The sequence below is a fragment of the Protomyctophum parallelum genome, assembly GCF_964188405.1.
Source record: "Protomyctophum parallelum genome assembly, chromosome: 1".
Lineage (NCBI taxonomy): Eukaryota > Metazoa > Chordata > Actinopteri > Myctophiformes > Myctophidae > Protomyctophum > Protomyctophum parallelum.
This window is the reverse complement of record NC_139697.1, coordinates 36115790-36139517: the sequence shown is the minus strand read 5'-3', so window position 1 is coordinate 36139517 and position 23728 is coordinate 36115790. Positions and strand designations below refer to the sequence as shown.

At 42.3% G+C, this 23728-nt stretch overlaps 1 protein-coding gene across 3 annotated transcripts; it reads left to right on the top strand.

The window, feature by feature from the left end:
* The first annotated feature begins 603 nt into the window (after window positions 1-603).
* On the top strand, window positions 604-23031 carry ago3b (argonaute RISC catalytic component 3b). 3 transcript variants are annotated; one of them, XM_083782690.1, is made up of 19 exons: window positions 604-744; window positions 3152-3332; window positions 3582-3702; window positions 4052-4263; window positions 6308-6444; window positions 6532-6666; window positions 7032-7119; window positions 7927-8074; window positions 8446-8565; window positions 8963-9106; window positions 9989-10122; window positions 10710-10894; window positions 11476-11635; window positions 12123-12213; window positions 12353-12547; window positions 13459-13593; window positions 14906-15007; window positions 16576-16775; window positions 17383-23031. In XM_083782690.1, the coding sequence occupies exons 1-19, from the start codon at window positions 720-722 to the stop codon at window positions 17489-17491; spliced, it is 2622 nt and encodes an 873-aa protein (XP_083638816.1). In that variant the 5' UTR covers window positions 604-719; the 3' UTR covers window positions 17492-23031. The 3 variants fall into 3 exon arrangements, with proteins under 3 accessions (XP_083638816.1, XP_083638814.1, XP_083638815.1); XM_083782688.1 differs by having other exon boundaries at window positions 9956-10122; XM_083782689.1 differs by having other exon boundaries at window positions 612-744; window positions 3155-3332; window positions 9956-10122.
* Window positions 23032-23728: the final 697 nt, after the last annotated feature.

Genomic DNA, 23728 nt, shown 5'->3' with positions numbered 1-23728 from the left:
TAGACAAAGATTTCTTATTTGTTCATGTGAGATTGTCTTGAAATGAAACAAAACAAAATAAAATAAATAAACAAACACGACGAGTGATGGGAAGTGACGTTGTTTCGTGCGGTTGGTATTTCCTGACGGATTTCCCTCGGCGGAGGAGGGAGAGAGAGAGAGGGCGGACAGTAGTGAGGCTTTCACACCGGTACCGTACGTTTATCTCCGACAGACCGCGATCACAGGAGGACGCCGGAAGATCGAAGCTCCTCTTTGGCGAGAAAACAAGTAGTTGACCCGGTGTGGAGGACGGATCCACTGACCCATTATAGGTACGCTGTACATCCATGTCGGTCTGGATGTCTGTAGTAGGTCGCTAGTTGTCGGCTAAGCTAACGCCGTCTGCTAACACTAATAAAATGCACCAAAACTACGTCTCTCAGCTGTCAAAATGTCCTCAACAAACCACACATTATGCCATTGTCTGTCTTTCAGCAGAAACGGAAGGAGCTTCGGCGAACAGAAGAGGCTGTATCTTGTTGTTCCAACTTTCTGCTGTCAGTTGCGGGGGCAAAGGGAAAGCAGGACCTCCGGGATAAGTGGAGGACCCCCCAAGCGGCCCGCCGGGTCCACAACAGCCGGGAGTTGAGGTTGACTAGTTGACAGGTGGCTAGAAGTCAAACTGGTCCAGAGATCTGATCACTGAGAGCCGGGGTGTCCCGACACAGACCTCATGAATGGAAATCGGAACATCAGGATCAGGTGAGAGATTTAGAAGAACCTCAGTCAGTACAGTGTAAAATCCTGGGGTCCATCCATTTGCTTTTGTAAAACCTCAGACTGAGTTACAAATGGACAAGACGCTCTTGAACACTGAGGATTGTCTACAATAAGGTGTGAACTGTGAATCAAGAGGAGTAGATGACCTCTGATACATAATATGTAGTAACGTTACAGCTCCTCAAACATCTTTAATTACCCCCACCCCTCCCCTATCCAGTAAGTCAATATGGGGGTTCATATTGACTGATCCTCTGTGGTTTTTGCCGGTCACTTGTGCGCCCTGTGTGCTCCAGTTTCTAACTGGTCTTACTCGCCAACGTCATTTGTTGCCGGCTGTCAGAAGCAGGTGGTGATCCTCCTGTCAGGTGTGGTGCCTGAAGTCCAGCTTAGAGGCAGGCTGTCTTGTGTGAACAGTCAGTCAGGATTCACATTTGGGGGGAGGCGTTGCATTTGGAAGGGAAGACTTTCATACTGCTGTCATGGTTACACTTAAATATGGATATTATATATATTTTTTTGTAGTTCATGTGGTTTCCGTTTGTAAAAATAAATTATTTAGCGAAGGCCAGCTTACTAACATGTGAGGCATCGATGCGTCAGATTGTTCTTCGTATATTATTTAACTTTGTGTCAGCTAACAGAGTTTACTGTTTCAGCCATATGCAGTTTGTAGTTGAACTTTTATGGCCTTTTTCATTATTCACTGTTTATATCACAGCTAAACGGACCAGACTAGAATTTACTTGTTGGAGCTCTATTCTACAAGTGTATGTGCGTGTCAGGCATTATGACAGACGGTGCACTGCAAGAATGGTAATCACGTATGCCACTATGCCTACGTTCAGATGTTTCTTTGTATTTTGTGTTGTTGCATGTTAGCATATGAGCATATTTCTCATGTGGTTGGTAGGAGGATGGATGGTTCGTCATAGATTGTCATAGATTTTCATAGATCTATGGCCCTATCTTGGGCACGCCTGACCCTTTTATCCATAAACTTCTTTGCCATATTCTACTGTCTTGAAAAACATTTGAAAACAGTTAAACTAGCCGATCTACAATTCTACATCAACACGTTGTGAGCTTGTATATCGGCTATTTGAACTATTTTAAAATGTTTTTAAAAAATAGTAAGAAATGGCAAATAAGTTTAGGGATAAGGGGTGGCGCAACATATAGCACCTAGTATCATTTTATATTTCGTGCTTTTACATTTTTAGACTATTTTCTCAAGCCTCCAAAGCTAAGCAAAGCAAATCTGGATGCACCTGTTTTCCTCTTGACAGCATGTCTTTAGTTGCTATGGTGAATCAGCAGCCACATGGGAGCCATTGGCACGGCAACGATACATTGGGAGCAAAAGTGCCACAAGAGGACGCAGCAGCCGAAAGTACAATGTCACTGAGTAGTAACACCTGCTTCTTGCAAAAGGGGCAGCCCTTGATACTGGTACCCATTGCCACAAGCCCATGTATGCATGACACGAGAGTGACAAGAGTGTACAATGCACCCACATGTACTGTATGTCACCATCATGTCATTTACTGGAAGTACTGTGTGGTGTGGTGGATTTTCTGACTCATAACTGTAGGAAGCCTGTCGTTAAGTGATGTCACTGTTTGGCGGAGAAGTTTACAGTTTAGGCATTTATGGAAATTGGTAGAAAATTGGTACAGCTTGGCACACACTGAATTGCTGATAAGGAATAATATAGAGCTGCTGAGCTGGTACTGGTTCAATATGTCACCAAAATGTGATTGCACATTCCTGTGGAAGAAATCGTTGGTCTCTTTCTTCCAGTTTCATCACTTCAAGTTTTCTTCAATCAAATGTGAAACAAAGTTAAATACGGTAGTTTTGACTGTAGCTGCCCCCACTCTCCTCCCTCTTTGAACTTTCTTTCTTATCAGCCACTTCCTTCCTACCCAAACTGCCTTTGTTTTCCTCAAAAAAGTCTGGCCTGGTTTGTAATGTGGAACTTAAGACATGCCCCCTCCACAGTATGAATGATCACAGGTGGAAGGATGCATCTAGCAGTGTGACTGTGTGAGCAGTGTGAACAGTGACAGTTCATCAGACTGTTCGTCATGTTGGATACTGACCATCAAGGTGTCGTGTATTCCCTAATTTCATTGTTCTAACTCGCATGGCCTCTGAATGACAGTGCACACGCTGCCACTTATATTGGTTTTCCAGAAAAGCTTGACACAAAGCTCAACCAAGCTCAACCAATCATTAAATCTGACTGGTCGGCTTGGCCAATCAGGGAAGCCGCGCCCAAACACAGAGATTCGGTGCATCCTCCACAGACCGCCGGACAGACGTATACAGATATTTGTGTTTTTGTTTATGTATTAATTTATTTTCTTTAACTCATGTTTCATAGCAGGAGCCGATGGGGCCCCAGCCCTCTTCTCATTCGCGTTGCCACGGAGACCTGGCTATGGCACTGTGGGGAAGCCCATCAAGCTGCTGGCCAACTGCTTCCAGGTGGACATCCCAAAGATTGACGTCTACCTGTATGAGGTCGACATCAAGCCTGAGAAATGTCCACGCCGTGTCAACAGGTACTGTACCAGTACAGAGCAGACTGCTGAGTCTGCTCACACACTAGACACACTGAGCTGAGTGGTTCCAAATCATGGTCTTGTACTAAAGGCTTAATACTTTTTTCAACTTGCTAATGCTAACTAGCAACATGTCAGGTGTCTTCAATTGCTTCTTATGTTAAACCAACATATGGTGGAGTCTTATGAATCCATTCTATATGATGATTTTCAACTTTTCCTCTTTTGTTTTCCTCTTTTTGTTTTTAGGGAGGTGGTGGATTCCATGGTGCAGCACTTCAAGGTGACCATCTTTGGGGACCGTAGACCAGTCTATGATGGGAAGAGGAGCCTTTATACTGCTAACCCGCTGCCTGTTGCTAGTGCCGGGGTAAGGATACAAATGAATACTAACACTTTAATAACACTTTTCACAAAGCATGACATGAATCGAGCACTTAGTTCAACAGCAAGTAAAGCGGTTGCTACACACATGGTGTGCCACCAGCTGTTGGATTTCTTTTTAAGTTTGACCATGACAGTCCAGAAGCCCAACTCAACCACAGTTAAATTAAGTTGTTAAACTCCCCATTTAATCCAGCGAAGAGAGGATTGGTTTTCAAATCAGTGATAGGAAGACACACACACACACACACACACACACACACACACACACACACACACACACACACCCACTCCCACACCCACAATCTAACCTCAAAACTCAATAAAACCTCCAGGTGGATCTGGACGTCACACTGCCTGGTGAGGGGGGTAAGGACAGACCCTTCAAAGTCTCCATCAAATTTGTGTCACTGGTCAGCTGGCACATGCTGCACGAGGTCCTGACGGGCCGAACTGGAATTCCTGAGTCTGTAGACCTGGAGAAGCCCCTCAGCACCAACCCTGTTCATGCTGTGGACGTTGTCCTCCGACACCTGCCCTCCATGAAGTGAGTCGTTTTCTCTTCATAAACACCTGCCCTCCATGAAGTAGGTCGTTTTCTCTTCATAAACACCTGCCCTCCATGAAGTGAGTCGTTTTCTCTTCATAAACACCTGCCCTCCATGAAGTAGGTCGATATTTCGCCTTGCCACAAATATTTATAATAATTGTCCACGTGTGTGAATGAGGCATCACCAAAGTAATAGTTTGATGTGAAAATATCTCGAGGCAGTGTATTGCTTTTTTGCGTTGTGTGTAAAGAACTTAAAGGGACAGTTTAAGTTCAAAATACATTTTATATTTTTGTCCCATTGATTCCTAAGCCTATAATTGTAGCCTGGGTCCGAGAGACAAATCCACGGAACGCAGCGAAGCAGGCTGGAACCCAGGCTAAATAATTTGATGACCGGTGGAGTCTACGGTAGGAGACTCAATGGAGACACAAAGGAGACTCTTGTGTCTCCATAGGAATCCACTGCTGGTCATCAAATTATTGGCTTAGGAATGCGACAAAAGATCCATGAACTCCATGGAATGTGGTGAGTAACCGATAGCTAAAAAATATTTTTTTTGGGTGAACTATCCCTTTAAGAAAGCAGTAACCTTTCTGGCAGGTTGGCTTTATCTCGCAGACAACCAGATATACTTATCTTTCTCGATCTTAAATTGTTGACTGGAGAAGATTTTCGATCAATGTAGTACTGAATTAAACATGAGCACGGTAACTCCTGCTGATTAGCTGTCTGGCTGTGAAACGTGAACCAAGGATGGGATGGTAGAAGATGTCTGTCTTGCTCCGTTATTGTATTATTCAGCATTTACCTACCAGACTGCTCCCACATAACATTACAGAAACCATTTGGTGGATGGATGCCTTTAAGTGGGGAACCAAATGCCTAACTGACCTCTGGTCTGGCTCGGATTGTCCCCATTTGAAGCTGGATGTCTCGTCAAATATAATAATAAATATATAGCTGCAAGCAGCGATAAAACTGGACTAAGCAATAAGCCCTATTTAGCTGCTCAACAGTGCCACTTTAGGTCACCCAGCGGTATTGCAGCTGTTCGTATCACAGACAGACGAGGCATGAGTTATGTCTGTTCGAAGACATAGCTTGCAGCTATATGTTTTGTATAAAAAAAAAATCACGTACAAAGTACAAACTTCTCTTCACCTGTGTTGATCCAGGCAACAACGCCTGTTCAAAGGTTTAATTTTCAAACGATTGCTATTGCTTTAGCCAAATGGAGTAAGACTGGTTTCAGTGCTATTTGGCATGACCCTCTGCCATACTGTAAAGTTTCTTGTGACGCTGCATGTATGTATTAGGGGGAAAAGAAATGTCATAAAACTGCAATTTTCATTGGCTCATAAAACCTTTTCACTTAAAAAATGTACTCATGTGTATACATTACATTTCCGTGCATTTTGATCAAAGATCCCGCGAGGAGTTAGATTTGAACTGTTTTTCATATCATTCAAAATGGTGGGAGATCTAAAGGTCAGAGGTCAAAGGTCCCCATACCACATTTGTTCCTCATAAGGAAATGCATATGTGTATTGAAGTTTTATTGCTGGCGGTTAAACTATGACCTGAGCTATGCCTATTCAAAGTTTGCATTTTCAATTGATCGCTGTAGCAACAATGCATTGTGAGCTTGTGGATCTGCTGTTTTCACTACTTTTGTCCTTAAGGGTACCAATTTGGGTGTTCGAAAATATTATGGTCATCCTTTAACTGTGGCATGTCCTACCCACTGAATGGCACAGGGGAATTGAAACTCCTCCTGTCTCAGTGTTATGTCTATGCTCTACCCACTGAACCACACTTTAGAGATTGCATCAGGTATTAAATGTTGAGGCCAAATGTATATGACCCAGCCACCATCTGTTCCTAACCATCGATTTGAGCTACACAGGAATTGAACTCCCAACCCTGGCAGTGTCAATGACACTACACCAGATCACACCAGGTGTTGTGGGAAAACACAATCATCAGGCTAAATGTATCATACATAATGTAACCCAGCCACCGTCTCTTCCCTCCCAGGTACACCCCAGTAGGCCGCTCTTTCTTCTCGTCCCCAGAGGGCTATGACCACCCGCTGGGCGGGGGAAGGGAGGTCTGGTTTGGATTCCATCAGTCAGTACGGCCCGCCATGTGGAAGATGATGCTCAACATTGATGGTTAGCGTGACTGAAATAAGAAAGGATAAAACTTGATGCATGCTTGTTTTAATTTGACCGTGTAAGCTTTGGCCTCTCTGTGTTCAGTTTCAGCCACAGCGTTTTACAAAGCCCAGCCAGTCATCCAGTTCATGTGTGAGGTCCTTGATATTCACAACATTGATGAACAGCCCCGGCCCCTCACAGACTCTCACAGGGTCAAGTTCACCAAAGAGATCAAAGGTATGTGTCAATCTGTCTGTGAGAGACAGGAATGTTCACAACAGCCTCTTTCTTGTGTCACTGTTTTCACATTGTGTTTTACTCGAGGCAGTATAAATTTCACTAAATTCTTTGTGTCTCAATTAGTTTTTGCTTTGCACTATAGTTCGTTTTCAATATAGGTAGGTAGGTAGTTGGTTAGTAGTTACTTAGTTAGGAGTTTTACTTTAATTACGGTTTCTCCACAACTGCTTTCCTTAAATATAATCATTTATAAAACAAATTATCTGTTCTTATATACTTTTTAATGTACATTATACTGAAATGGATGAATATTGTATTCTCTTGTTGCACTGTGATAACTGCTCTCATTGGTGCCTCCTCAGGTCTGAAGGTGGAGGTGACCCACTGTGGAACCATGCGTAGGAAATACAGGGTGTGCAATGTGACTCGACGCCCTGCCAGCCACCAAACGTATGTGTCTACTCTATACAGTATGCCTCAATTAGTGGCTGCTGTTAGTTTGATGATCTAGCTGAAATGATTCAGTCATATTTAATTTAGTAATGGGACTGCAATCCATTCCACAGACAAAAATATAAATTGGCAATGGCCTTTTCTGCCTTTATTAGATAGTATATACAGTAGTCTGACAAGTAATGGGGAGAGAGAGAGATGGGCAGTCAGGGATTGGTATTCGAACCCGCGACACGCTGTCACTAGGTGCCCGGACCACTCACTACGCCAGCCTTCCGGGCCCATGCCTAACAAATCTAGCCACACAAAAACACACCTACCTTTAGCTCTGTCACTTGTAAATGTATTCCACATTGAGGAAATAGTTAGAGGCATAGTGAGGAATAGTTTTCAAATGTGGATTGAATTGCAACTCAATTCTATCTTTCCAGGGGTTACATTAGTATCGGTCCCGAATAAAAGTCATTAACACCAATGTTTAAATCCCAACATGTTAAAGGCAAATTTCATAACGGAAAGGAGAGGTCGCACAACTCGTAGTCCCGATGCCAAAAAATACTTTATTTACCAACGTTTCGACAGCTAGTTGCCTTCCTTCAGGGTATGCTCTCATACCCTGAAGAAGGCAACTAGCTTGTCGAAACGTTGTGCGACCTCCTTTCTGTTTTAGTTTGTCTCCCATGGTCAGCACCTCCCTACTCTTGGTGTGCACTCCTACCATTTTGTTTGCTTTGAAAGGGATATTTCAACCATCCTTGTGGTGGCTACATTTATTGTATGTGCTCATTTCTTTTAACCATCCAGATTTCCATTGCAACTTGAGAATGGTCAGACAGTGGAACGTACTGTAGCCCAGTACTTCAGGGAGAAATACAACCTACAGCTGAAGTACCCCCACCTCCCATGTCTACAGGTCGGCCAGGAGCAGAAACACACATATCTGCCTCTGGAGGTAAGAGTTTTAGAACAGCAACATCTACTCGGATGTATTGACAGTTTTGACCGTCAATGGATAATCACGTTTCCAAATCTTATTTTCTGATGGTTGGCAGTGTCGTATACCTATCTATAGTTAAAGACTGCAGAGATTGTGCATTGAGGTGATTAGTAACTGAATGTATAGTATGTGACTGTTGAAGATTAAATGCAACATTACAATTTTGGCTGTTTAAAATGTTCCACTTGCAGTAGCTCTCTGCCCGGCAAGCACTCTGAAAGTAGAACCAACTCCATTCTGTGTTGTTTATCCTGCTTATTAATTAATAAATTGCATGTATATTGATGACGATTACTGTGTTAACCCATGTTCCTGTGGCGCTCCAGGTGTGTAACATTGTTGCTGGACAGCGCTGCATTAAAAAGCTAACGGATAACCAGACATCCACTATGATTAAGGCCACAGCTCGCTCTGCCCCAGACAGACAGGAAGAGATCAGCAGGCTGGTGAGTACTGCACACCACCTGGTGGACTGGAAGAACATCTGCATGCAATACATTTTCAATCCTATAATTGGTTTTAATGACTAATGTCTCGGCTGTTTAAAGCCATTCATATTTCTTTAAGATCAGATTTAGGAATTTTATTACCGGTATTCTATAAAAAACTTTTATCACTTTCAGCCTGGCGTCGTTATATTTTAACAATTTCAAAAGTATAAAAAATAGATGGTCTACATTACAAGCTATGCTATGAACTTTTATGTTCTTATCTTAACTTTATACTTATAAGAATATTATATCTTTGGAATGATGTGACTCTGTTTCGGAAAGTGTATTCTCTTATTACTTGTCTCCCATCCATCCTTTTTCTCACCCTGACCTTTGGTCATCTTGCCACTAGGTTCGGAGTGCAAACTATGAGGCTGATCCCTTCGTCCAAGAGTTTCAATTTCGCGTGCGGGATGAGATGGCTCAGGTTACAGGCCGTGTCCTGCCCGCCCCCATGCTGCAATATGGCGGCAGGGCGAGCTCTGAACACTTTATGGTACCTTCCCCTTTATATCACGCTTCATATGCATGTGTGTCTTTTGACAATATGCCTCTTTGTGTGTTTTGGGGTCAGCAGGTTTTCCTCCAATTATATTGTGGATTAAGATGAGTCAAAGGAGGCTGATTTGCCTCCTAAATAGGACTTGAGTGGGAAAGAAAGCTAAAAAGTATCTACCGGTAACATTATTTATATGGCATGTGCTGCCTAATTTTATAAACAAGAAGTAAGTAACCCCCATCATGTCATTTAAAAGTCCCATTTGAGGTGTTGACATTGCTTTAAGGGGTAAATGCAGGGTCAGGGTTAACCAGACCTCTGCCAGAACGGCATTTGCCTACTGAAGGAAACCCTTTATCTTTGCATCTACTGTATAGTTGTTAAAAATAATCATCTCTTTAGCTTTGCTTCAGCTCTACACCACTTCTCTCTCTTACTTTGGTTGTTTGTTTGGAATGTCTTACTTTACTGTTTACATGCATGCTGTTTTGAATCCTTTTCATATGTTTGAGTGAATACTTTCATAATCCAGACAATTTAGTTTTCTTCACAGTGTACTATATCTTCTACACTCTTATAACCAACTTATAACCATTCGGTTTCAGAACAACGTTATGCTCAACTTCAATGCTCAATTAATTACTTCATCAGCTTGCTAAAACACAATCTGTTTACACTCATCACTTTAGGCCAATCTGAAAAAGTTGTTTATCTTCAGTCTATACCTGCTTTGATTTCCACTGCCCTCTATCTTTTTAACCCAATCAGCTGACCATGTTTCCATGTATGTGCCGTACTGTATGTACGTATGTACTGTATGTATGTGTGTGTCTGTGTGACCACCAGCCCCAGCAGATGAACCCTGAACTGTCGTTGCAGAACCGCACCGTGGCCACACCAAGTCACGGGGTGTGGGACATGAGAGGAAAGCAGTTCCACACCGGCGTAGAGATCAAGATGTGGGCCATTGCCTGCTTTGCCACACAGAGGCAGTGCCGGGAAGAGATACTCAAGTGAGTTCACTTGAGCGCTATTAAAAAGCAAAAAACAAACAAATGTAAAATATATATTATATACAAGCTCATAAAGTCAATGGTGGAGGGAACCATGCAGAGCACCCACCAGCAGTTAGGGTTTCAGTGTCTGACACTTTGACACACAGCCAGAAGGAGCTGAGTATTGGAACCTTCCGATTCCAAGACCGGCGTTCTACCTCCTGATTCACTGCAGTACCAGTCTAATGACATGCCCATTGCACCTCCATTGGGATGCCAGGAATAAAGTGGTTAAGACCACCCAATACTCATTGATGACACTATAATCTCAGGGAATGTAGATTGAACAGAGCTTGTGTGGGTTGACAGTTCCCGTTTTGATTCTGTCTGATGACGTGTACTGCAAGTTCATGTATCTATCCCCTCTAATTAATCCAAAATCAGACGTTGGTAGTGTGAGGTATTGTAGGTAGTAGTAGAATCAACAGACCGACCAGTCACAGCGTTCCAGCTAGCTAGTTTCCACCCGACTCTAAACAATGGCACCACTTTGTTCTTGTTGTACCGTGTATGTATTGTCTTCCTCTCACCCATATCTCTCCCAGGGGCTTCACTGATCAGCTGCGAAAGATCTCTAAGGATGCTGGGATGCCAATCCAGGGCCAGCCGTGTTTCTGTAAATACGCCCAGGGCGCAGACAGCGTAGAGCCCATGTTCAGACACCTGAAGAACACATATGCTGGACTGCAGCTCATCATCGTCATCCTACCTGGAAAAACCCCCGTCTATGGTTGGTACATAGAGAGAGAGAGAGAGAGATAGTGGTAGATAGATAGATAGATCGTCAATCGAGAGATAGACCTTTTGATCTGGGAAATCCAGGTGTAATAGCAGAAACAGCCGGAAGCATGAAACACAGGATAGGTACAGGTAAGAGTATTGTGATGATAATAAGATTTGAAAAAGGAGTCTTGAGCTGCACTTGGTCTGACTGAATTTACAATCTATGCTATCAATAGATAAGTACAATATACAATCTATGAATAATCTATTAATAGTAAATACTGTATATGCATGAACATACATCTATTGCCTTTCAATGGATATGTGCAGACTATCAACAGTGGATATGGGACTGATGCAATATATGAATAGTCAGCCAGCCTAAAACAGTGGGTATATGGCTAATGTACAGACCATGAATAGTGAATAAAAATGCGTCAACAAAAATCTTTACAGCAGTTATCCATAACAGGCATCCGTCATGACAGAATCATCATGGACAATCACTCAACATGTACAGTTGGATCATGAGTCTCTGTTCATCTATTCTCCAGACAGTCTGTATGAACTGTTAACTGTGTTCTGCAGCTGAGGTGAAGCGGGTGGGAGACACCCTGTTGGGCATGGCCACTCAGTGTGTCCAGGTGAAGAATGTGGTGAAGACATCTCCTCAGACCCTCTCCAACCTCTGCCTCAAGATCAATGTGAAACTGGGAGGCATCAACAACATCCTGGTGCCACACCAACGGTAGCAACAGATTTTTGGTTTTGTTTTAACCATTTTCAACCTGGCAATTAAAATAGCAGACAAAAAATAAATGTCTTACCTTCAGGCAGTACTACTTGTCAACCAGTAGTGGTCATACCCTACCACAAGATTTAAATTAATTTTAAATCATGTTGCAGATTTTGTATATATATTTTTTGTACGGCAACCATGTCTTTCGGAAATTCTTTATATCTTGTTCTATATGTCTTTATTGCGTCTTATGTAGGTAGAGGCCTCGTATAAGCCCCCTGGGATTCATGCCTCCTGGCACTTTCCTTTTTATGTTATATTGTATTATACTGTGCTAAATAAAAATCTAATCAAGAGCAGGGAGACTAAATGCGACTACGGCATTTGGGTTACTTGTATATTGGCATATACACTTAAAGCATTAGCTTTAAGTGGTTTTCATAAATGATGTCTTGGCTTTACAACGTGCTTTGTCTCCTTCCCGACCACCATCCAGTCCCGCTGTGTTCCAGCAGCCAGTCATCTTCCTTGGCGCCGATGTTACTCACCCACCAGCTGGAGATGGGAAGAAGCCTTCTATTGCAGCGGTGAGACCTCGTAGGCCAGCCGCCCACTATATCAAGTTTGATCCTATGTCCCTCTGTTTCAAACTCCTTGTCATCAACATTTATGATCAATATCATGTATGCATGTCTTTTCTGTCTTTTCTTTTCTCTTGTGTGTCAGGTGGTGGGCAGCATGGACGCCCATCCCAGCAGGTACTGTGCCACGGTGCGCGTCCAGAGGCCCAGGCAGGAGGTCATCCAGGACCTGGCCTCCATGGTCCGAGAGCTGCTCATCCAGTTCTACAAGTCCACCCGCTACAAGCCCACTAGAATCATCTTCTACAGGGATGGAGTTTCAGAGGGCCAGTTCAGACATGTACTTATGCTCAGCATTATTATTATTTATTTATTTACTTTCACTGAGAATCTTTTGAGTTGACTCAAACAGATATCAGGCTAAATACTTTATTTCTTTTTTTTCTCTCTCTCACTGCTTTATGGAATACCGGTATTTAATATAACTGGGTCACAAAATGTAACTGTCTTAAAGTACCCTACAGATTCCTCTAGGGGGCAGTAGGACTGACTTATTTTATGTCATGGGGACAGTCAATTTAAGTAATCTGTCTGTAAAACCCCAAAATGTTATATTTCTATTTATGTAGTATGTACGGCTCAACTTTTGTTTTCAGTGTCATCTGACTGATTAAGGTAGAGGTAGTCTCGCATAGCCAGCCTCTCCACAGCTCCGCCTGCGTGTTTAGAGTAGACGTGATGTTGGCAGTCTTGCTCTCCACAGTTTATCTGCACCCTCTATTTTCACTGAATCTCACTGTGTACTACAGTATGAAATTCACTTAAGAACGGGAACTCCTTTTGGTGTTTTAACTAAGCATTATGTTACACTTTAGCTGTTGAAAAATAGCAGATCTACAAGCTCATGAGCTTGTAGATCTGCTCTCTTTTTTAAATCGTGAAAATATGGCGCAAATCTTTGAATATATATATTCTTTCGGAGCAAACGTTTTTAACTCAAATCTTTGCTTCTGGGGGGTCCCTGGCTGGAACTACATATTTTCCGATGGGGGTCCGCGGCCAAATTCAGATAATTCTGGGTGTCCTTGACGTGAAGGTTGAGAACCACTGACATAGAAACCTAGGGTTTTCAGAAAACTGTCAGGATTTAGAAGCCACTTTTTCTTTAATCGGCCTCATGTCTAAATGGGTTAAGACCAGTTCACCCTTGTGATCATGTGATTCTGAATGCCCCTGTATTTCTCTATGCAGGTGCTGTATTATGAGCTGTTGGCCATCCGGGAGGCTTGTATCATGCTGGAGAAGGAGTATCAGCCAGGGATTACCTACATAGTAGTACAGAAACGCCACCACACACGCCTCTTCTGTGCAGATCGCAATGAGCGGGTGAGTAGTACAGTGACTTAGTTTTCAATTAATTTGTATTTAGAGAATACTAAAAGCCAAGGCAAACGTCACCAATTGTCAACCTAAATCCCAATGGTTTGACGTGAGGAGATCAATATTATAGTGACGCGAAAAATACCTTATGTCTTGTGTATTTCTCCACAAAATGATGACGGCAAACTGCATCAACACAGAGCTTTTAACCCATTCTGACCTGAGATCAGATTCATACGAGGTTTCCGCCGGACACACACTGGTCTGATGAACCCATTCTGACCTGAGATCAGATTCTAAAAATGTCAGTCGCTCTTCGATTTTTCAAAAATAGCAGACCTACAAGCTCGTATCGCGCCACTCGGTGGCGCGATATGAGCTTGTAGATCTGCTATTTTTAAATAGCTAAAGCATAACATGATGCTGACACCTAAATGGGTGCCCGGTCAGAATGGGTTAAAAGGTTGTTGAATAAAATTATTATATTATTATTATTCGAGCCGAAAGTGGACCCTGCAGTGCTACCGTTGCCCAGGTGGAGCCTGCAGAACCATTGCGGCTCAAGAATCCACCACTCCTGAATGAAGTGTCTGGTGCTGGGAGTTTGGTGCAACGCACAGGTCCTCACAGGAGGCAACCCACAGAGCCTAGTCCCTCCACATGCCAGAATTGTACCTCTCAGTCCCGGCATAGTAGTACTGGAGTGGTACCACCAATGGATTGTGTGGCCCTGGTCTTTCCCTAGTGGGTCTGATCGAGGATAGCTACTGGGATGTAAGTTGGGACTTGATCACCCCGGCTGGGTCACTCGAGTGAGGGGTATGATGTTTGCGAGACCCGAAACCCTGATGACCTTGGGATACATCACTGAGGATACATCCCAGTTGCATCCATGCGAATTTTCGTTCTATTGCTTTTCTCTGCATATAATTGTAAAATAATCATTTTAATCAATTTGACGGACTGAAAGGTAGGTATGTTTACCTAAGTAACTTATTCATGTGTTTTTACTGAGTGGGGTAAATTAAGTGGTTAATTCAGTTAGCTCTCTCTCCACCACACCTACTGGTGGTAAGTGTTGGAAAGTGTCTGTTACCGAATCTGCCGTTGAATGGGCGATGTGTACACTGTCACGTCTGGTCGCAAGTCGTAGAGCAGCATCAGCTTTCAACCGTTGGATAGCAGCGGGTTTGTTGCTGAAAAAGACATCAAGGCATCACCATAGTAGCCGTCTGTCGGTGCGATAAGGTGTTGTAAAAGTGCAATATCTAGTGGCTGAATGTTTTCTATTGCCCCTTTAAATGACTGCTTTTATCAGGTTGGACGAAGTGGAAACATTCCTGCTGGCACCACTGTGGACACAGACATCACCCATCCCTATGAGTTTGACTTTTACCTCTGCAGTCACGCTGGAATACAGGTATGTTTCTATGCATGCATGTCTCCCTGATCACTGGCTGGAGCTTGGAATAGCCATGATAATCTCATTTATAAGACGATAAGATAATGTGTCTAGAAAGATGGATACATGGGTGCAAGCACGGAGCAGCGCATCCCTCACCAACCTTAATCCGGTCGTTTTAACGGACCCCTCACCAACATTAATCTGGTCGCCCCCTCAGTGACTATTGACTACCAGGCTCTGCGTAAAAGGTCATCCTGGGTAAAATAGCTGTCACCATTGGGCTTGCATGATCCCTTAAGCCAAATTCCAATACCACAACTTTTACACTCGCTCACTCTCCTCGCGTCCTCCACTCGGTCCTTAGCCCCGCCCCCAGCGAGGAGGAGAGGATTCGATGCGAGGACAGAGTAGTGGAGTGGATTTGCCTCTAGAATCGGAATGTACTACGCTGTCATTTCAAAGCGACGGCACATTCCGCGATCACTTATTATGACGCGTATCAATTCAATTCAAAGGGCTTTATTGGCATGGCAAAACATATGTTTACATTGCCAAAGCAAAACTAAAACAATACAATGTGTCCCACAGCTGGATCACTGGAACCAGAGCCGTGGATGAGTGTAGTACAGAATAGACAATACATCAATGTGTATGGCCATTTTTTGCCACATCGTTATATCTATAAGTAACATTTGCAACAGCTATTTATTCCTGAAATAGTGAATAAGCGCAAATTTATATTATATGATTACCAGTAAGACGCCTTAAGGCGACGGGCGACCGAAGGGCTGGCACACTGTACCGGAATAATGTCACTTCATTATGTCAGCACTGTTGAATTATAAGCGAGTTGTAGTGTGTGTAAGTAGCTTGTTGAAAGGCATTTTTTGTGGGCTTGTTTTCATAGACGTGTGTGTGTGTGTGTGTGTGTGTGTGTGTGTGTGTGTGTGTGTCTGTCAATAATAGGCCAACGTGACCTATTCAGTTCAGTCCACATATACATAAATACATTTGTGTCACCGACTGCTATGAATAGGTCATGACTGCTATCAATCTGTGCATTCCTGTACAGAGATAAATCAACTAGCTTTTGAGGCAGATGAAGTGCGCATCTATGATATATTTATATAGCCTACTTTTATTATGCTTTATATCATACTTGTTGTGGTCCTTTCACTTTCTCATATGTAGGCTATAGATAGGCTACTTTATCATTCTGAAGCTCTATTAATTCAGCGAAAATGTGTCTCTTCAACAAACAGCAACGCTTTTTAGTTTTGTGTGCGTGTGTGTGTGTGTGTGTGGGGTCAGCCGCAGTGCAGGGAAAAAACGTGTACACGTGATGCGGAAACCCGCAGTGAGGAGACAAAATACCCCACCGAGCCTGCACCTGATGTACACTCGCTGTATGCGCTCTCCACTCACCTCCTCGATTGATTACAATTACATTAACAATTGGAACGTTAACCATTTCCGGGTCACCCTAGAATGACCCCGAGTGACCGAGTGGCAGAGATTTTGGGTATTGGAATTTGGCTATGGTCTCTCTGACACTTTGTCCTCTCTGTCTCCTTTGTCCTCAGGGTACGAGCCGGCCGTCTCACTACCATGTCCTGTGGGATGATAACCTGTTCACGGCTGATGAGTTCCAGCTCCTCACCTACCAGCTGTGTCACACTTATGTCCGCTGCACGCGCTCGGTCTCCATCCCTGCGCCCGCCTACTATGCCCACCTGGTGGCCTTCCGTGCCCGCTACCACTTGGTTGACAAAGAGCACGACAGGTGGGGGGGAGGGTTATTTAGCAAGTTAGGCAGGCCATTGTCTCTCCATAGTGAGATTTACTTTCAGTACTTATTGTCTCTAAGAAATAATTAAAACAGCCCATCCTTTCCATTGCATTCATTATTGATCGCCAAGACAACTAAAATGGCAGCACTGTAAACACAGAGGCACTCCCGGGTGGTACAGGGGTAAAGTTCCTGCCCCGACAGAGTATGGGTTCCAAACCACTGCCGCAATGTGTTCCAGTAAACACAATTGACCGTGGTCAAGGATGGAAAGCGGCGCAGGAACGGTAATCTCTGTCACTGCATTAGCGTCTCCTACAGGTTGGTCAGGGTGCCTGGATAGCATGGTCCTCCGTACGTGTTACTCTTCCTCCTAGGGAAACGCAACACTGTCGCTTGAAAAGAAGCAGCTGTAACATCCAACAAGACCAACTGTAGGGTCAGCATTGACAGGGATTACACACTACACAAGTTGTCTAACTTAATTTGGAGAAAAAGGAAAAACGATTTGAAGAAAACGATGGCAGCACAATAGAACACTGATTATTTTCCTTTTTTTAATACTGAATGCTCCATCTCTCTCTCTCTCTCTCTGCCACAGTGCGGAGGGTAGCCATGTGTCTGCGCAGAGTAACGGCAGGGACCCCCAGACTCTGGCCAAGGCTGTTCAGATTCACCATGACACACTGAGGACCATGTACTTCGCCTGAATCTCCTGCTCTTCCTCGGCTCGGACCCCTCCTGAGATACGTCCCACCCACCCAGCCAGTCAGTCACTTTCAGTGTTCTGTTGGTTCAGCACCCTGTTTGTCACCCAGAAGCTCCTGGTGCTGAGGCAACGTTGGCCAATGAAACGTGAGGATGGCAGGCGTCCCTAAAGGACATTCACAAGCCAGAGATGAGCAGCAGGAGGAGGAGGAGGGGTTTAGAAACATATGCAATATGAAACCAGCCAATTGTCTCTGCACTCTTACCCCACCTATCCATCTCTCCCCATCTGGTTTGTTTATAATGGATGTGATCCAGCTCAAAGTTTTGTTTTGTTGGAGGTGGGGGGTCCTCAGAAAGTTGAGTATAGAAAAGTAACAATTATTTTTGCAGCATATGTTGTGGACCCATTGAGGTTCTGGCTCCATGGTTTATGGTGAGTGACTTGGGCAAATCATGCTGGTGTACGTTGTATGACGTTTGTTTGAGTACAGTATGTACATGTTTGTCTGCTCAGTGAAAGGCGAGGTGGCCGGTGATGCCTACCAGGTTGGAAAACCCTCATAAATCATAGTTTAGCCCTCTTTTGTCCCTCAAACAATAGGCTGGCTTACTCTCTCCCTTTTTAAAGGGATAGTTCAGAATTTTTTTACTTGAGCTGTATGAAATACTTGCCATTAATATCGTGGTTGCAACTGTATTAATTGATTGCCTGAGTCCTGTGGTGGAAGTTCTGCTCTGGTTTTGGTGAAATATTTAGTAGTTCCGGTCATTTTGTGGGGGGCATTGGGGCCACGCATTATAAGTGAATTAATCCACAAAACTAGCATCATTTGTATTGTTGACATATTTCTAAAATATTAGCACAATTTACGTTAATATTTTACCCCTATATCACACAAAACTGTTTTTTGTGTCCATATCACTATGCCCAAAAAATATGAAAGAAATGGGGTCAAAGTTGAACGAAAGTTGTGCTATTATTTTAGAAATATGTCAACAATACAGATGAGGCTAGTTTTGTGGATTAATTTACTTTTAATGCGCGGCCCCAGTGCCCCCCACAAAATGACCGGAACTACTTAGTATTATCCAAAACCAGAGCAGGACTCCGACCACGGGACTCGGACAATCAATTAGTAGTTGCAAACACTATATTAATGGCAAGTATTTCACACAACTTAAGTTCAAAAATTGTTAACTATCCCTTTAAGCCAATGGTTCCTTATAGTAATATCTACCAATACAAACAATGAATGAAATGCAGAATTGCAGATAATGTTCATTTTGTTTTCTCTTCCTTTATTTTTTTCCCTTTCTTTTTAACCTCGAGCCACATACAGCCATTGTTTTTAGGGATTGTGTAACGTTTGATGCCTTAGTGAAAAGGCGAGAAATCATATACTGTAGCAGACTGTTAGAATACTAATCCTCAGCCATGCAACAGACCTTTTTAGAACTCTCACTTAAAGAAGAGTTAGCTTGGTACAGAGTTTTATATCGGAGACTTTCCCTGTGTGTTTTATTCCTCCTGCTATTTATGAGACTTTTTTTTTTAAATTGCATTCATTTTCAGCAATAGAGCACAGTGCACAGTTACCAATTGTCTATCATTCATTAACCATTGATGGCGGGTTTTCTTTTTTCAGTTTCTCCATAAGGAACTGACCAATAGCGTTGTCATGGACTCTTTCAGTGCAATAAGGTGTTGATGCAGACAGGGCTGGTTCAGTGGATGTTTTAGGCTGGTTATTGCTACGACGGTTCACCTCCTGTTGGGGGTTTGTGTGATTGACTTGGGGCAAGTGACAATTAATTGGAATTGCAGAATGTAGCCTACAGTATCTCTTAATGAGTACAAGTGGTGCTGCGATTTGGTGTATAGTTTGTAGTGCATTCTCAAATAGGTGTGGGTGTTATTTTTACATACACAGGGTCTGTGTTTACTTTTGGGCAATGCATAATTTGTGTATACTTTCAGTACAACGCATGCTGAAGATACTTGAGCCCTGTTTTATACTTTGTCGTACGATGGTGTCGCGTGGCCAAAATTACCACAATCTCATGCCAGGTTGAAAGTGGTTAATGAAACAAATCGTTATTATCAGATGTACTGACAAATTATAAATATGTGACATCCCATATACAATATTCATCCTTTTTAAGAGTGCACTGCAGTGTCTGGTATTGGAAAGATGTTGAGCGAACACAAAGTGCCTGATTTGATTAGAGAGAGAACCTATTTTGTAAGGTGGAAGGTTTGAGCCTAATTTATATATAGGCTTTAGAAACGTTGGTTTGGGTCACTCAACGCATGTCAACATGCGTTGAGTCAAACGACCTCAGAATCTCTTTGAAGCATATTGAATAAAGCAGTGTGTCAACATTGATCCACTGACCTCATGTGGTTACAAATGTGAATGACCAGATAGACAAGGATCTGGTAGCACTCAGCTGTTTGCACTGTTGAAGTTAATCACTTCAGACTTTTATCTAGTTTTGTTGCATTTGTTATCAGAGGGCATTAGGGCTGGGTGTCGTTGGCCATGTTGTAATACCGATCTAATTTAAATTGATTCCGTAAAAACAAAACAAAAGATGCGTTCTGTTGGATGAAAGCACATTTCATCATGCAATAGTCATCGTCTACTCTGTGTTACATGTTTACATCATCTTCTATAAATAAGTACGTTAAAATGCAGATAGATGTGTGTACATTGATTGAATATTGAAGAATCTAACATTTTGAAGTTTATTGATACCTTTTTGATACCTCTTGAAATCGCCAATATCAAAAAGCAAGTGTAGCACTATTGCTTACCCAGCCCTATGGGGCATTGTCTCTCATGGACTTGCAGTGCATACAGAATACACCAGATTAAAGAAACAAACAAAAAAAAGTTAGGTTTCCTTAACGTTCCACTTGGACCAAACCAGTGTGCCTGGTGGAGGAATTGCCTAGATTACTCCCTCCTCTCACATAGGTGCTTATAGTGTAAGCAGGAGGTGCAGTGTAACAATGGGCTATATACTAGCCATGTGTTATCAGAACCAAACTAGCTGCTATAACTAAAGGTTAAGGATGTTCGTACAAAGCATTTATTTAATATTGCATCAAATATGTAGGTTATATATTCATGCAAAGAAAGACTATAAGGATATGACCGTTAACTGCACTTGCAAGATGCATGCATTTAAGAACACATGCTGAGGTGTACATTTTGTGGAGGCAAATGGACCGGGGAAATATTTAAATGCTGATTAGAATTAAAACTGCAAACTCCTTAAGACTATGAGATGCCTGTATACTTGGATGCAGCAAGTGATAGGATTTTAAACACAAAAATACCTTGTTCCCGTTACCCCTGTGTTTTTGTGTGTGTGTGTGTGTGTGTGTGTGTGTGTGTGTGTGTGTGTGGGAATTTGAAGCTAAACCATTTCTTGATGTCAAGACATTACCAGCATTTAGTTTTGACGTGAAAATCAGCAAATGATGGTTGCAGGCACGATTTTATCCAGTTGCCCTTTCGCTATTTTTTGTGACATGCCCAAATAGGGACACCAGGTTGAAAGTGGTCAACGGTGCGAACAGGTGTGTAGAGTTGGCCATCTACCCCACTCATACGGATAATGTTGAATTATACAGCCTTATGGGAATATTCTCCACTTACAGTATGTTGCCAGTTGCCACGGAATTGAACTACATAGCCTAGAGGTGGTAGAACATAAGGCTGAGAATAATAGCCTTGCCTCATCTTGCAGTGCTGGACATCAGATGCCTTTTCCTCACACCATTCAAAAGCATTTATAAATTCTGAATGGAGATATATTTATATTAACGGAATGCACACCACTTATTTTTGCTAACATAAATCCTATAAGATATGGAACCATGATGGCTGTAACGAAATATGACATTAATAATGTAGTACTAGTCACTAATCCAAACTTGATAATGCAATAGGTTTACTTGTCTTATGTGGAAGCAGAAACTGATGTTGCTGCATTGACCTTCTGTGTGGAGATTGTGCTTTTTTATATATATTTAGAGAAGGTTATGTTGTCATGTATTGAACAGATGAACTTTCACCCCTCCTCTGTTACTGCGTTTTATTCTCTAACCAAAGGACCTGTGAAGACCTCCCTCTTACTATGAATATTAATGTTTTATCATCTCTTGAAAAACTTGTCGGGGAAGAGAATAGATCTGATTGACCCTATAATGGGGCGTAATATATTTCGCAATGTCTAAATAATACTGTACAGTACACGTCAAACTTTGCCTGCTTTTTGCTTTGTGGTATTCCTGGGAGGAGGGTTGAAAGTTCATCCTTGGACAGAGTCGTACTTTCTAGACTGTGCCTTTCCTTATGGTGCTGAAAACAAGTAAATCAAAGAAATCTTAACATTCAAAACATTTAGGGTGAATCGCCCATGTCTGAATATATATATATGACAATACTGTAAGGTGCGAGTGTGTATGTGTGTTATACCTTAACATGCCAAGAACACAAAAGTATGCATAACTGATCAGTTTGGTGCTGACAGGACCAAAAGGCCTGTGGGGATTGGTTAAGTGGACGGGCACTCAAAGCACAACCCATCAATTAGCATTTCAAAAATGGGGACAAATTATAAAGGAAGGCCCATAGACTAGTAATTAAATGTATTTCAGCATTATCTTTTTGATGATACCTTCCCCTCTATACAGTGCTAAGTGTATATATTTAATTTTTTTCCTGATGTAGACTCGAAGAGTGATGTTTGAGGTGTTCATCTTGTGTGAGCAGCAATAACGGTGTAAGATTTCTGTGCAGTCGTATGTTGCATCATGTTGTAGGCTTACATTGACAGCTGGCTTCTTTGAGTCTACCAGTATGATCTGATAGCACTTTTCTATATTTTAAAGTCAACAGTCTAAATTACAGTGGGGTGTAGACAATTTACATGCGTATCCTTCTCATGTTTGGAACCTCTAGCCTTCTCAGAATGTATGCATGCCCCCCTCCCCAAAGTACAGTAGGAGGAAAAACGACCCCATATTGCTGTGCATGAATGAACCACTCTTTTACCTGCTGCACACATGGACCTCATTGTGAGTGTGTGGCAAGTGGGGGGTGATACTCCATATTGTTGTTTTCAAAGTTTAGACATTTGAATTGTTTCTGAAAGGGGCCTTTGAATTTGATGAAGCTGAGCATTATGAATTCAGTCACTCAGTGTATGACAGCATTATGAGATGATGCAGTAGTTGAGTTGTCCCCCAGAGTGCCCGTGTCCCATGTAAGGGATTCCTCACAATAGATCTACAAACCCTCTGTGGCTGCATAGATATTCAGAAAGTAATGAAAACAATGCTTTGGTTACACAGTATATTAATGTGTTATGTTTTGCCTGATTATGAAATTGTGTCACTTTTATATATAATTGTATGTGTGTCCAGATCTTATTTGTCTTAACTCTTATCTGATCCTGGTCCCAGTTGAGCCTTTTTATTTGGTTGTCATATTTAATTATTTTGATTAAATACTCATGTATGAAACCTGAGTGTTTTTAATAATTTCACAACACAAACCTTTTTCAGGGAATTGCTCCAAACTGGAGTATTTAATACATTTCAAATGGAAATAAAATGTCTAATTATGGACATGGATGTAATTATGGACAAATTGATGAGCAGCATCATTCAATACATATATAGGCCTACCCATTCATTGTGTTCATGGCCGTCATGGCGTCATCAGCAGCAATTAATATGACGGGATTAATGAGTGTTTTTATAGAACTGCGTTTGAAGGAGGCATATCACATTTTAATTATTAAGCATGGGTTTGCTTTGTGTTGCTTGGAAACGGTGAGTTGGGCTACTTGAATAGCCTACGTACTCAGTACTCGCAGCTGCTAAACTCTTGAGGTGAGTAGAACTTTTAAACGATGTCTTAGATCAAGTCAAATAACTTTTGAAGGATGGATCAAAATCGTCAATAGGCCTACATCCAATGTGAATTAATTGCAGTGACAATTATTTGATTAACTTAATGGATATTTATGGCCTGGGATAGGCTACGTTTGAACATCTCTCTCTACTATCACTGCAGACTGCTCACGTTGAAACGAAACCAACTTAATTGCTTTATTTCCAATCTAAATGTCAAGGTGACGTGATGAGTGAGCATATTGTTTATACAGTAGGCCTATCTGGCGTCATAATCGTCGATCATGTTTACCATGGCTGGCTC

Bases quoted from the DNA above. Each gene is read 5' to 3' on its own strand.
- ago3b (XM_083782688.1), top strand. From the start codon at position 720: ATGGAAATCGGAACATCAGGATCAG. The intron at 11,636-12,122 runs GTAGCAACAGAT...ACCACCATCCAG, and splicing joins ATCCTGGTGCCACACCAACG to TCCCGCTGTGTTCCAGCAGC. The intron at 15,008-16,575 runs GTATGTTTCTAT...CTTTGTCCTCAG, and splicing joins GCAGTCACGCTGGAATACAG to GGTACGAGCCGGCCGTCTCA.